Source organism: Falco peregrinus, chromosome 7, assembly GCF_023634155.1.
Source record: "Falco peregrinus isolate bFalPer1 chromosome 7, bFalPer1.pri, whole genome shotgun sequence".
NCBI classification, from domain to species: domain Eukaryota; kingdom Metazoa; phylum Chordata; class Aves; order Falconiformes; family Falconidae; genus Falco; species Falco peregrinus.
The window spans coordinates 45,550,714-45,565,321 of NC_073727.1; the positions used below are offsets into that span (position 1 = coordinate 45,550,714).

The following is a 14,608-nucleotide window of genomic DNA, read 5'->3' on the forward strand; positions in this document are numbered from 1 at the left end:
GCTCAAAACACTGCTCTGATTGCCCTTCACATCAGCTGCATGCAGTGGGTCAGCTACGTACTGCATTAATTTGCTGGGTCCCATCTACACCACTGAACAGGCTTGCCCTCTTCCACCCCTGCCTCGTGGTTCTGCCTGCATCTATGGTGACAGCCCGCTTTTGATTGCTGCTGTCTCAAAGTGAAAATGTCATCAGTGACAGCAAGCAGCATTCAAGCACATGCAAGGAGCAACCGCAATTATCCAAGGGACAGAAAAGCACACCACTTACCAGAATTCAGCAGGATGATGGACTTAAGGCACACAAATTCCTCCCCTTGAAGGTTCATCATGCGAAACCGGGCAGCAGTAGCCAGCAGCATGTCAAAGATTTCCACCATGCCCTCTACGCATTTCCCTTGATTCCTGCATGAAGGGAAATCAAGGAGGAAATATTCACAGCTGTAACCTGGTGGCAGCATGAGGTTTCTATCACCCTGGATCATTCCTCTCCCATTTGATTTCATTAGTTCACTAGCTAGCATGTGACTTCCCACTCCATGCTCACTTGGTGAATCTGTTTATCTTTGTGATTATATATATATATATATAAAAATACTGTGTATATATTATATTATTATGTATATATGTAACTATGTTTATTTCTGATAATTACATGTGTGATTTCTAAAGTATAGTTCTCAATATCCCACATAAAATGAATAGATAATTAAATACTACAGTCCCCCCAAAAAAGTTGATTTCATAAGCTCATCACCAAGACATTACTGTGGTGGAACATAAGAGCTTGGCTTAACCAAACATTTACATTGAGAAAAGACTTCTTTAAAAAATACATTTTGGGGAGGGGGGGTGGGTGTTTAGTGTGTGTTACTTTGCTTCCTCTTTCCTTTTCCTTTAACTGAAATAGTCCAAATTCTTTGCATTTCTCCCTCCCTAAAGTTTTGTACTTGTTTCTACCTTGCCTTGTAATCTGCAATGTTCCAACATGCTTCTCCCATGTTTCTTATATCAGCATAATGCCTCCTGAAAGAATAAGCTTATTGATGAGCTCAAGAAGGATTTATGAGGCAAAATTCTTGCCTGTATGACTGATTTAAACTATCCCTTCACCTCACAAATCAGGTAACTTTTTACATTACAGCATCAATCACAGCTAAAGTTTGCGAAATCTTAAAGTTTTAATTAGTAATGGCAGTTAACCACTTCCCTCTGCTCACAATTCTAGGTATTCTCTCTCACTAATTTATATCTTGCATATTCAAGCTCCAGTTCAAGAATTAATGCAGATTGCTGTTATTTTTAATGAAAATTTAGTCTGTAGATTTTCTGGTCATAGGATTTTACATAATTTATATTGCTACCTTTTACTAAAAAATACCTAATTTTACTTCTATTAGAACTCCTTGAGTGAAACTTCAACCTGTAAGAAAAGTGATCAGATCTGCTGATTAAGAATATACTGTTTTTTAGATATGGCTTTGAAGATCATTGCTATAGGAAAATACAAAAGAAATTTCAAATAATCAGATGGCTATTCCACCATAATGTGTAGCGTAAACATAGATTAAGCATCTTCCTAATCTCATTGTGACAAAACCAACACTACTAGTCATGACACACCTGACTCGGACCTGATACAGTCATGCTGTTGAGACCCTGTAGCTAATGTCTAAACCCACGCCAGACCCTCAGACAAAGCAGTCATCTTTCTTTTTGACTACATCTTGAGAAAATTCTTGCACTTCTCAGTCATGTCTAAACCTAAAATTGAGTCAAAGGAGAGATGGTATCTGTGAGCACTTGTATACCGATCTCCTTTGAAGTTCAAATCCCTATTCTGCTTAATGTGGTGATTGTACATAGATCTACACCTCCCTTCTCCCAGAGCAATGCCTATGAACCAGTGATTATAGCACATGACAGAAGCTAGTTTCATCTGCTTTCAGAGATATTTAAACAAAGCAGGACAATATCAAGAAAACCAAATTAAATACTCCCTTAAACAGCGAGTAAATTTTTGGTTAAAATACAGTAATATTTGGAAATGTGGGAGCCCAAGCAAGTTTCCCAATCACTGTTACAACAGCTCATGTCCTCTGACTTTTCTGTGAGAAAGAGGTGATCTCCAGCCTTGGCAACGGAGCTAGTAGAAAAGTATGTTTAGTAAGGAGGATGGGTTGCTCCTTGTCACCTCTGGTCCCTATAGGCTACCAGGCAGGTGCATGCTGAGCACTCCTGAGAGTGCCTAGTTCTCCCCATGCATTTCACTAGCACTTAGCTCAGAACTTGATTTGGGTTTGACAATGCAATTCTATGGCCTTTCGTGGCTCTTAAAAATTTCACTGAAGAAATGGTGATTCAAACTATAGCAGCTTCTTGGATATGACCAGCAACACTGATAATTTCAATATCAGGTTCCTACAGACGATGATAAGCAGTGCAGTGTAGAAGGTCATGGACAAAAATCTGTTTTAAGATTAGCAGGCAGGCAGACTCCATGCTATGTTCCATGTAAGGTATGCGATGCCTTTTGCACCCTCATTTACAGTGCCCTGACCAATGAGCTGAACTAAAGGAGGGATCTCAGCCTGGTCTACCTGAACCTGGCTTTACTGAAATTCACAGTTCTGCCTCTTTTTCCTGAAGGCTGGATCTGGACTCAGATGGGGAGTTTTCAATGCTTTGATGACCAGTCAGTTACACTGTTCAGTGCTGAGTGTGGAGACCTCTTCAGCAGTGACCATCTTGCTGCCCTGATGAATCCTGCTTAGGCAGAATAAAGCTGAAAAACTGAACTGGTTGGATTTAAGTATATTCCTCCTCTGTTTGGACATCAGTAAAATAAACAAAGACAGAATCATATTTAATAGCACTACTGTCAAATAAATAAATAATAATATTAGAAACATAATAAATCAGGCACTCAAAGTATAAGAAGACAACCAGTTTCTACTACCTCAAAATCTGTTCTGTCTGCTAAAATTTAAGTCCTATGGAAGTAAAACAAATGTGAATTTTTACAATGGGACAAGTTTCACTGCTTCTGAACCACTATTTTTGCCTGTAACAACAGAAAGATTAACTTTGCATATATAGAGTTAAGCACAGTTTTGGAGGACTAAAAGCCTTTAATAGTTTTGCATTAACATAAATAATTCCCCAATAAAGGTCAGTTTAAGAATTTAGAATTTTGGGATTACACAGAAATGAAAAGTTTCAGTGGATCATATGGCAAATGACTCATATTAAAGAAACTCCACATCTCCACGGCTGGTGAAGACATTTACTTGCTTCCTAAAAACCATCAATCTACTGCCAACCAGTATTCAAAACAGTTCAAAATATTACAGTCTGAACAAGTCACAAAATCTGCATAGGCAAGACCAGAACTGAAAAAAACCCTCTAAGTTATTTGTAAAACGAGACCTTTCAAAATGCCTTATGGCAACTCAAAACATGGAAGAGACATTTTGATAGCAAGCAAGAATTATTCCTAGGTGCTTTTTTACAAAAATAGTTCAATAGACTGTGGTTTACAACATCAATATTCCAACCAAGACCCTCTTGCTGACAAGTACAACCTCTGAACAAAAATGTCTAGTCCTACAACATATAGTCCATGTGCCTAAATCTCCACGTGTGTCTGTTTCCCACCAACTGAACTCATATGGTAGTTGATAATTAAAAATTCTGTACTTTTAGGAGATTCTAAATACTTCCTAACCTCATTTACTCTGTTATCTGCTGAGTGTGAAATACCAGGCTACTCCACAAGAAAAAGAAGAGTAATTCTTCAGGTAAAGTACTTTAGGTGAGGTTAGATGCTTAGCTTTATGTATTTATGTGTGCAAGCAACAATCTAGAATTTTCTGCTTTATTTTCAGAGTTAGGCAGCAGATCCAGCTCCACTGAAATCAGTGGGAACTGCAGGAGCTTAGTATCTTTGAAACACAGGCTTCTAATCAAATGTTTTTATTATCTACTTGCAACACTGATTTTCTTTGTTAACAAACAAAAGCTGTCTGAAATAGGAATCTCCAGTTCTCCTCAATTGCCTTCTAACGCAAGCTGATAGTATAATCACATCTTCACATATGTCCAGTTGATAGGAAGGCCTATCTAGGAAGGCCTAAATAACTTTCCTGAAGGACAAATTAGCAACAGATTTGAAAATTATTCTTATCCCACCATCATGCTGTTGTTTTTGTGTACTCTCAGCTTACTGAAAACAAAACAATAAAAGATTGTTTACTGCAGAGTGTCAGACTGTATTCTCAGAAGAATCCTTAACTCTTGGCTATTGGGAAATGTTTAGGAAAGTTAAAGCATGTGAATTAAAGATCTTAAGTTACTGCATAAAAGTACTATGTGCATTAACGTTAGTAAGTCTACAGACTCACAGCATCATACAGGCTGGAAAGCAACTCAGGATTTCTTCAATCCAACTTCCCACTAAAAACAGGATCAGCTCACTCAAGGCTTTATGCAAGTCTGGTCTTGAAAACCTCCAAGGATGGACACTGCACAACCTCCCTCAGCTTAATTATATCCATCATCATGGTTTTTTTCTCCCCTATATCCAGTCAGAACCTCCTCAGCTTCAATTTATGACTCCTGTTTCTCAGGCTTTCACTGGGCATCTTAGCAAAAAGCCTTGTAGATTTTAGGTTAGGCATGCTCAAACCGTATCTCTTCTCCAAGCTGAACAAATCCACTTCTTTCAGCCACAAGGCATGTGCTCCCACCTTGGTGGCTCTCCACTAGGTTTATTGAAATTTATTAACGTCTTTCCTCTAATGAGGGGCACAAAGCTGGATGTGATATTCCAGTGATAGTCTAATGAGTGCCAAATAAAAGTGGATAATCACTTCCCTTGCTCTATTGCCTGCGCTACCACTGATACAGTCCTAGATACTGTTGGCCTTCACTGCTGCCATGTTGCCATACTGGCATACGTACACATTGCTGTTCCCCAGGCAGTTAGGCCCCAGCTTGAACAGGGGCAGTGGATTAAGTCCATCACAGGTGCAGGACTTCGCACTTCTGGCTGAATTTCATAGGGTTCCTGTCAGCCCATTCCTCCAGCCTGTCTCGATATGGCAGCTCTGCCCTCAAGCATACCAACTGCACCCCCTACTTTGGCGTCACCTGCCAGTTTAAAGACTGTGCACTCCATCTCCTCCTCCAGGTCACTGACAAAGACATTTAACAGGACAAATCCTAAGATAGACCCCTGAGTAACTCCAGCTGTAACTAGTATTGAGGTAGAGTGTGAACAATTTTATCACACAAGGCAATCAGGTTGGTCGGGCTCAATATGCCCTACATCTATGCTAATTCACACTCACTATCTTCTCCTTCCTATTCACATAAAAAACTTCCAAGAGAACGTGCTGTATGATTTTCCTCATGATAGAAGTGATTCTGACTGTAGTTCCCAGACTGTCTGTCTGTCTTCTTTTGGAGACGGGCACAACGTATGCCTTTCTCCAGTAATTGAGGACCTCTCCTGGTCTCCACAGCCTTTCAAAGATGATAAACAGCCTCGCAATGACATCATCCCACAATCTTGGATGCAGCCCATCCCATGGATTTGTATGTGACAAGACTTCTTAAGAGATTCATGAGTCACTCCTCTTTTACTAACTCATTCCTCTCCTCCTTGAACCCTGTATGTAGGAATGAGAACTTTTATTTTAAAGTCTTGGGAAAACCCTAGGTATCAGGAATGGCTTTTACAGAAACACAGGACAGACAAGTAAACATTAAGAAGGAAGGATGTTTTGGTGAGGTGAACAGGGACTTAGGGACAAATTTTCCATTCAAAGGGAAAAACCCAAGTAAGCACAGATGCACACATCAAACCAAAGCCTGACTGTGTATTTGTTTACCGTCTGGCTTCTTTGCTCATGGTTCTTCATTTGATGACAAGGGATTGCCAAGAACAGATGGGATCCACCAGACTAAGAGAGGGAAGGTCACCTTCACAAGTGGACTTAGTAACTTGGTGAGGAAGCTGCTAAACGAGGCTTGTCACAGGGTGTGCTCCTCAGCCTAAAGGTGGGTTAGGAAACAGTGGAGGTATGATTGAGAAAAAGCTGCAGGGACAACATCCACATCCCCAGTTACAAAGAAGGGTATTCACAGACTTAACTCAAATGCCGGTGCTCTAACACAGAAGGGGAGTTGGAAGTTCGTACAGAGTCAGACAGCTGTGATGAGACTAGAAACACAGAGGCTTGGTGGGATAGTGCACAAATCCGATCAGATAGCACACATGATTGGAGAATGGTCATGGATAGGTACAACTTGGTTAGGAAGGACAAATATGGGAGAGGAAAAACTTGAGCTCTACATAAAGGGAGACCCCTGGCTGCAACAGACCAGAACCAGATATCAGTAAGGAACCAGAACCACAGATATCAGGAGACTCTGTGTATCCATCAGAGGAGAAATTAACACTGATGACTGGAGGGGAGGGATTGCTACAAACTGTCTGACCAAGAGTATAAAGTGGATAAGTTTTCCTATAAATAAGTCATAGAAGTGTCCCAGTCACTGGTCTACAGTCTTGTGGAGGATTTCTGCATGGATAGATTGCAATCATTGGCTGGAAGGTCAACATAGCATTGTGCAAGTAATCCAGAAAGTTTCTGGACTGTGTTGATGATCACTTCCCAAATCAAACAGCACAGCAGCCAACCAAGGCCGATGCTCTATTGATCCACTCATCACAAACTATGAGAAATTGCTGGAGAATATGGCCACAGGTAGGAAATCTGGCTGCAGCAGCCATGAGGTGTGAGCAAGCTCAGGATCCAGAGGTAGGCTGGGAATGCAAACAACAGAACTATGACTCTGGGTTTCAGAAAAACAGATTGCAGTTTATTTAGGGAATTACTCAGCAGAATATTCTTGGAGACATGACGGGGAAAAGTGTCAAGGGAATTAGAAAATATTTTAAGTAAAATTTATTGAGACCTCAGGAACGAGCCCATCCCAGTATAAAGGAAGACCAGGTATTTCAACAGAAGGTCTACTTGGTTAAGCAAGGAACCCTTTAACGAATTAAAAGGCAAAAGAACATACAAGAAATAGAAATAAAAGCAGGCAGCATAGAATTACCAAAGCACTGTTTGAGCATTTATGTCTAAAACCAGTGAGGGTCACAGAGGGTAACAAGAAGGGATTTTACAAGTATGGCAGCAACAAATGGAATTTCAGTGAGAGTGAAGACTTGATGAATGGGGGAGAAAACGTGATGAGTGACTACATGGAATAGACTGAAACACTCCACAGCTTTTCTTTCTTTGTGTGTCAGATTTCACTGGCGAAGCCAAGAGAAGCACATTGACTTCTCTTCAAAGGTTAGGGAATTACTTAGAGAATCTTTGAAGCCAAACGGGGTTCATTTCAGGGTGCTGAAATAGTTGGTCAATGTATTCATTAGGCTACTACCTATCACTTTAAAAAAATCATGGGGGTTGAAAGAGGTGCCTAACAAATAGTAGAAGGCTAACTCAGCTTTGACGAAATCAAGAAGGATCCAGGAAACCAGATTGTGCTTGACCAACCTGATTGACTCTATGACGAAACAATTAGTTAAACGATCAAAGGGAAGGTGGTGGGTGCAATACCATTCCACTGTAGCAAGGCTTTTGTTTTACAGCATTCTTATCTGTAAGCCAGGGAAGTACAGGCTGAGCAGACAGACAGACACATAAGCTGGATCACTAGACTCGAAGTGTATCAGTAATGGCTCCACACTTAGTTTGTGGTAGGTAATAAGTACTCCAGAGGTTAACTCTGGAGCCAATGCTGTTTAATATATTTATCAATAATCTGGATGATGATAAAAAGTTCATCTTAAAGTCTGTGGATGATACTAAATTGGGGCTGTAGGGAGGTTCTACACTGTGTAGCGCAACCTTGGTGCTAGAGGGACTCTGGAGGAGTGAACCAACAGAAACCCCACAAAGTTCAACAAGGAGAAGTACAAAATTCTGCACCCAGGGCCAAATAAACCTGTGCATCAGCACAGGTTGGAAAAACACTGGGCTGACCAGGATCCCTCCTGCTGGAAAATGAAAACCAAATCAAATATAAGCCAACAGCATTCTGTCTTTGTGGATAAGGCGAACTGCATGGAAATTATGTTAGGAAGAATGTGGCCAGAACAAGAGAAATTGTTTCTCCCCCACCTCTATTTGGTCCTCCTGAGGCTGTGCCTGTGTTCGGTTTCAGGTGCTTTAGTTCAAGAAGGATGCTGGATGTCTTCTGCTGTTGTGGAGCTGATCAGAGGCATGCAGTGCATGGCCTACAAGGAGGGGTTGAGCGACTGTATCTGTTCAGTCTGGTGAGAAGGAAGCAAAGTATGTAGAGGAGGGGACAGACAGAACTGCAGTCTACAAGGGGCATTACAAACAGGGTATAACCAAACTTTCCTCAGGAGCAGTGAACGCTAAATCAAAAGGCAACTAACTGCTGTAAGCTACAGTGTGGAAAGTTCAGGCTGGATTGTAGGAGGGTGGTGCAACCCTGAAATTGGTACCCAGAGAGGTTGTGTGTTCTCCATCCCTAGAGACTTTAAAGAAAGCTAGACAAAGTCACAGCTGACCTAAACTGTTGATGGCAATAATCTTGCTTCAAGAAGTAGGTTGGGCAAAATGATCTGCAACCAAAAGTTTTGTTCCTAAAGTAAATTGTTGGGGAAGTTCCTGAAAGACTTCAGTTTCAGACGGTAGCATTAGAAGCAAGGATTTATTATTGGTGTGGAGCTTTCTAACCAAGAATCCAAACATGCAGTCAGCACGAGCGTAAAGAATAAAAGCAATCCTTAAATCATTCAAATAGGGTTTGAAGTACTAATGCAGCAGTAAAAAATACCCATCACCATATTACATCCCTTCATCTTCAGTTTATGCATAAAACTGGCACAGAATATAAAACAGAGAAGAAAAAATAAAATTTAAAAGTTAATCCAACTTTCCCGTACTTCAAAATCTCTTCATGAGTTTAGGCTTGGATTGTATTTTCAAGAAAGTTTTGGAAAGAGAACAGTCCTTTCTATTCATTATAGCCTATTCATTCTCAGTGCATATCTTGGCATTCTATCCTCCTTACATCTCATACTCAAACTTTTATTATATTTGGTTATAATTTATTTCTAATTCATTAACTTATTCAGTCATGGCATAGGCAAGGAAGAATGTCTATCTGGCCAGAAGTAAGGACAGAAATTCAGAGGAGAAAACCTAAAGTGACAGCATGTACATTTTTCAGAAAGTTACCTTCAAGTAATAATTTTGCTTTTTTTTTTTTTTTTTTTTCTTTTTTGTTGGGGACAGTTTGCTAAAATATTTTTCAGTTGATTTACAACACTGTTACAGTAATTATTTCTTGTTCTTAAAACAAATCCAATATTTTTGGCTACTTACTCAAAAATATGTGCCATTAGTGTCAACGAATGTCTGAGACTCACAGCTGGGCGACTGAAGTAGTACTGGACTGGAATTAGCATAATTCAACATGGGATCAAGTTCTTTTTCCTTCAAGAGTTTTTTGAAATGGACGTTTGTCAAATAAGAAATAAAAATGAAATATCAGTTCCAAACATAATTTTGAGGGAGGAAAAGAGGCAGGCTCTCTTTGCCTTCACTGAGCTGGGCTGTTAGGTTTATACCTTTTCACATAACCTGCCTTTTGAGTTACTTCTGTTGGCACCGTCACTTCCCCAAAATACACTGAACAAATGTGGTTGCCCGTGCACCAGCAGTTTTCACCCAGCACATCTCTCTCTTTTCTATAGCAACAAAGCAACAATTAGGATTGGGTCTGAGGTTCAAATAGGCAATTCCTACCTCCTCCAGTACTGACACAATTACGAGCCCACCATCCTGCAAGGTCTGCTGATCTTTTCTAATGTCTCTTTTGGTTGCTCCTTGACCTAGCTCTGAACCAAAAGCAGTAGCTAATTCACACATCAAATGAGAGATGTTAAAATAAAGACAAATAAAAGAGCAAATCCAGGAAGATATGGAATATATAAGACAGAGCAGAATCATTACATCCTGTGTTATTTCTGAAGCACTAAAGAATTGCCAAAGCATTTTAATGTTTTTTTATGTTTTTTCCATTAGAATTTTATTACAGGCTTTATACATAGCTGGTGCCTGTCTTCAAGACAAGAGATGATTATTATATACATTAATGTGTTCTGTATGCACTAGTTCTTAGTAGACATTGATAAACACTTTCTACTCCTGTGTAATGTGGTGCACTAAAACAACTTAAGGAAGCAGGGTCTCAGGAAAGCTCCATCTCCAAGGCCTTAACATCCATCAGGATGCCTTAAATACTGCCAGATAGGCACTGGAGGGCTACTCAACTAACCAGAGGATTCTTCCTTTTCTACACTATTTTATCAATAACTAAAAGATGAGGACATTGTTATCAATCAGCAGTGAGATGTTACTTCAGACCATCCCACATTTAACCAGTAGCTCTGGAGATTGTGGAAAAGGTTAGGGAGAAAGTAAGCAGAAAAAATAAAATTAAAAAAAAATAGCCCTCAAAGCTCTAGAACAAAACAGCAAACTCCAAACAGCTGGCAAAGAGGAAAGCAGAGACTACCATGAGTAAACTAAACCACAATATCGAATGCAAGGCCTGATGATGAAGAGAAATACCTAGCTTATTTATTGTTGTGTGTCAGTACCCATGGGGTTAAATAGCATTTTGCTATAAAAAATGGCCATTTTGATCACAGTTAGGCTCAAAACAATATCTTGTTGGGTTTTCAGTATCTCCAAGGACTAAGACTCTGCAACCTCTTGTCCTGTAAATGACAAGAATCTTGTTCTGTCTTCTTTACTCCCCTCCACACCCCACACCCCCCAATCAGATAATTATACACATTGATCAGATCCAAGCCTCAGCTTCTGCTTGCATGAAGGATGCTCCAGCCCAGTAATCATCATTATGGACCTTCACTGGACTCTGGTATGCACATGTTTATCTTGTATTGGGGCTCTCAGAACTGAATACAGAACTCCAGATTTGCCTCAGCATGGCTGAGCAGTGAGGAAGGATCACCTACCTCTAGCTGCTGGTAATGCTTTTCCTAATGCAGCCCAGGAGGCCATGGGTCATCTTTGCCATGAGGGAGCATTGCTGGCTCAGAGAACATCTACTTGTGCTAATTTCCCAAAAAAATGTATGGAGCTTTCTCCATCAGGCTGTCCTGTAGGCACGTCCATATTTATGTGCATATACATACTTAGGGGGCTCTCCTACTACTATGATATGTTGATTACAACATCTCTCCTGTCCACATCACCCTGAACCCTTTTCTTGCCAGCCCAGTCTACCACTTTCCTCACTTGATTGTGGGTCATCATCTCTCTCCCCTGTTGTTCCTTGTTTAAAGCTCTCTCACCAGGTTGGCCAGCTGGTGGAAATTATGCTTTTTGCCCCATTTGATGAGGTTGATCCCATCTCTTCCTAGATATCCTTGATCCTGGGAGCAGGTTTCTTGATCATAAGTTGAATCCCTGTTGTTGACACCAGCTATGCAACCAGTTGTTGACCCGCAGGATCTGTGTACTCTTCCTCAAGTCCTTTCTCCTCAGCTGCCCCAGTGGATTGACCGCCTGGGCTCCTACACCCTTGACCCTCACCCTCAGAGCCATGTAGTCATGACTAAGTGTCTTTCCTGACTAGATCAAGAGGAATCATTTACCTAGGCAGATAAAGTAAGACCACACTACACATTTCAACTGTGGTGAATTGGGTCTGAGACTACTAAGTACCCTTTTAATTAATTTTTTCTTGGTAAAATATGATGTGAAATGGATCCACAAATATGTCAGATAGGAAATATCTCTAAAATGCTGCTATAATAATTCTAAGAAAACAGATTATTTTTTTGTCACATGTGACATTTAGATTAGAAAATTATTATGAAGGCTCTCCATTTGGGAATAATAAAGTTACAATAACTGGCTGAAAAAATGTTATTCTTGTTGACAGAAAAGCCTTTTTCAGTTTAATTTACATTCAGACTTAATCACCTTAAAGCCAAAAATATTTCAAAATTCACTTCATGTCAGAAATGCAAAGAAAGGTTAATTTTGGAAAGATCGTCATCAGAATTCAACATGACCTAGAACTGGGGCCTGAGCTTCCAAGGTCAGAGTGACTAGATGAACAAGCAATCTTAGAATTTGTGTAGGGGCTATCCTGAATCCAGAAATGATTTCATTCTTTATGAAAACCTTTGTTCTGTGCCTACAAACCCACCCAGGGAACCTCTTTCTGCAGCAGCTGAAAATTAGGAAGATCATAATGAGAGGGAGTAATTTTCTTCCTTTTCCTGTGCTTTTCTGAATTCACCACTTTGAGCATTACCCAACACCTCCCCAAACTCTGAAGGGGTCCTATTGATTTATGTTTAGGTTGTTTGAATTACAACATTGCGTAGGTTTTGAATTTTGCTCCAAGGCACAAAGACTGATTTACGTTAAATAGAAATTATTCCTTTTGCATTGTTTAAGGTGTAGAATTCTATTGCTTGCAATATTTTTTTCATTCTATGTGTTCAACAATACAATAATACATCCCAAAATCCAAGAATGAAGTGAGGGGTGAAAGAGAAATCGAATTCTTTCAGGAGATTCCTTAACATTCTACAAGTGGATCCATTCAGCTCTATTAAGTAAGTAGCCTGCTGACAGGATTACTGTTTGAGTTGGGTTTCCATCAGAAAATCTATTGCTATTAAAATGGGATGAAAATGAAATGCACAATTGTTTTCCAGATTTATTTTGAAATGCAAGTTTGGATATACTTGTTGCCTAGGGGCGTTTTCCCTTTGAAATAAACAAAACCAGCAGGTCACTAATGAAGCATTCTGAATCAAGCATCTGTGACCACTTTGCTTCCATTTTTCTAATAAGTCAATGTTAATTAATGCATCCACGATTACACAATGCCAAAAAGTCTTCTACATTTACTCAAGTGACAGACAAGTGTGATGTCCTCAGACATCTGAAACATTTCACAAGGTGAGAGACTAGCAAAGCATACTTGGATTTCATCCTGATGCTCTTCTATTGTGTCTAATCTTCTGTCTATCAAAACATTGGAAAAACCTATTTGCACAGAAAACTTAAAACTTAAAAGATTATTTTCAGATGTGGTGAGAAATTTTCAGACCAAAGCCATGCAAACAGTAAATTATTCAGTTGTCCAGTCATACAGTGAATGCTGCAAGTCTTTATACAATTGATCCTAGCTGCAGTTTAAAGAGATCCATGGCCTCCTACCATCACTGAATGTGAAAGTCAGTAAAGGGAAAATTCTTCAGTTTCTTCCAAAAGAATGAAAGAGCTCCATCAAGCACTGGAAGAGGAAGTGAACAAGAGTCTCAAGAAAAAAACCTGAAGAGCAGGCTAGATTTCTCCATATAAAGAAAGAAAACCTGGTAGGATTATGGACATACTGACTACATTTAACTGAAATTTTGTAGGTCCCTAGACTGATATTTTGCTGCTAGACTTTTTTTTTTTTTTTCCCCTAATCATGATAAGAAAATAACATTAGAACATAACATTAGAGCAGCCATACTGGCTCATATCAAAGTTAGATTTCACCTTGGGCTAGGAGTATAGGCATTTTGATCTGATTTCAAGTGGTTACCTCTAGTGCTAGATTGGAAGAGATAATAACCTGTGGATTAACATACATTTTCTCAATGTGCTCATGTCTTTATGCAATTCCTATCATCTCTGGTTTGTTTCCCTTCTTCTAGTGAGCATCACAGGCAGAGAAGTAATTATACTTAGTTACTTTATGTACAAAGGCTCATCTCTCTCTTTGATTGCTTATGCAAACCCTCTGGCTACCTTTCCTGTTTCTTCAATAGTCCTGTTAAGATAAGGAAAATCAAAAAAGCACAGTTTCCCAAGCACAGATGCAGCACGGATTTAAACAGTGGAATAGCAATGTCCTGTTCTGTTTCTTTTTCCAGTTGCAATGGTTATTGAGGGGAAAGCTGCAGTCTATTTACTTTTCAATGGCTAGAGAGCCAGAAATGCTGGATCCATAGAACCGAATACTGTTAACAGTGAGATGGAAAAATCAACTCAGAATGCAGTTTATGAAGACTAAGATTATTCTTCTCCTATATGCATCAGTTTACATTTGTCTAAATAAAATCTGGATCTTGTTAACACTTTTTGGAAATCCAGCAAGATCTCCATCATCCACTTGCTTGTTAATTTCTTCAAAGAACTCCAACTTATTCATGACGTATGGCTTCCTCTTACAAAATGTATGCTCTTTACTGCTATGCCATGTTTATTCGCACCTCAGCCAATTCTTTTCTTTAGGTGATGTCCCATCAGTTTCCTTACAATTGTGCCCAGGCTTACTGGGCAGAAGTTCCACCCACCTTCTTAAAATGCAGCACAGTGTTTCCCATTTTGCTGATGCTGAGAAGGTTTCGGGTGAAAAGTCACCCACCTCAGTCAGCAATTCGGCTATTTCTATCATGAGTTTCTTTACAATTATGTTTCAAACCTTTGAGTAACCTCTGATCAGCATG

General features: G+C 39.7%; 1 protein-coding gene across 2 annotated transcripts in view; it reads right to left on the reverse strand.

The window, feature by feature from the left end:
* Positions 1-14,608, reverse strand: part of ESR1 (estrogen receptor 1) — a 114,785-nt gene that overhangs the window by 9,472 nt on the left and 90,705 nt on the right. For both annotated transcript variants that reach the window (XM_055810944.1, XM_055810945.1), the window contains exon 6: positions 272-405. In XM_055810944.1, coding sequence (XP_055666919.1) covers positions 272-405 — 134 coding nt within the window. The remainder of the gene's footprint in view (positions 1-271; positions 406-14,608) is intronic.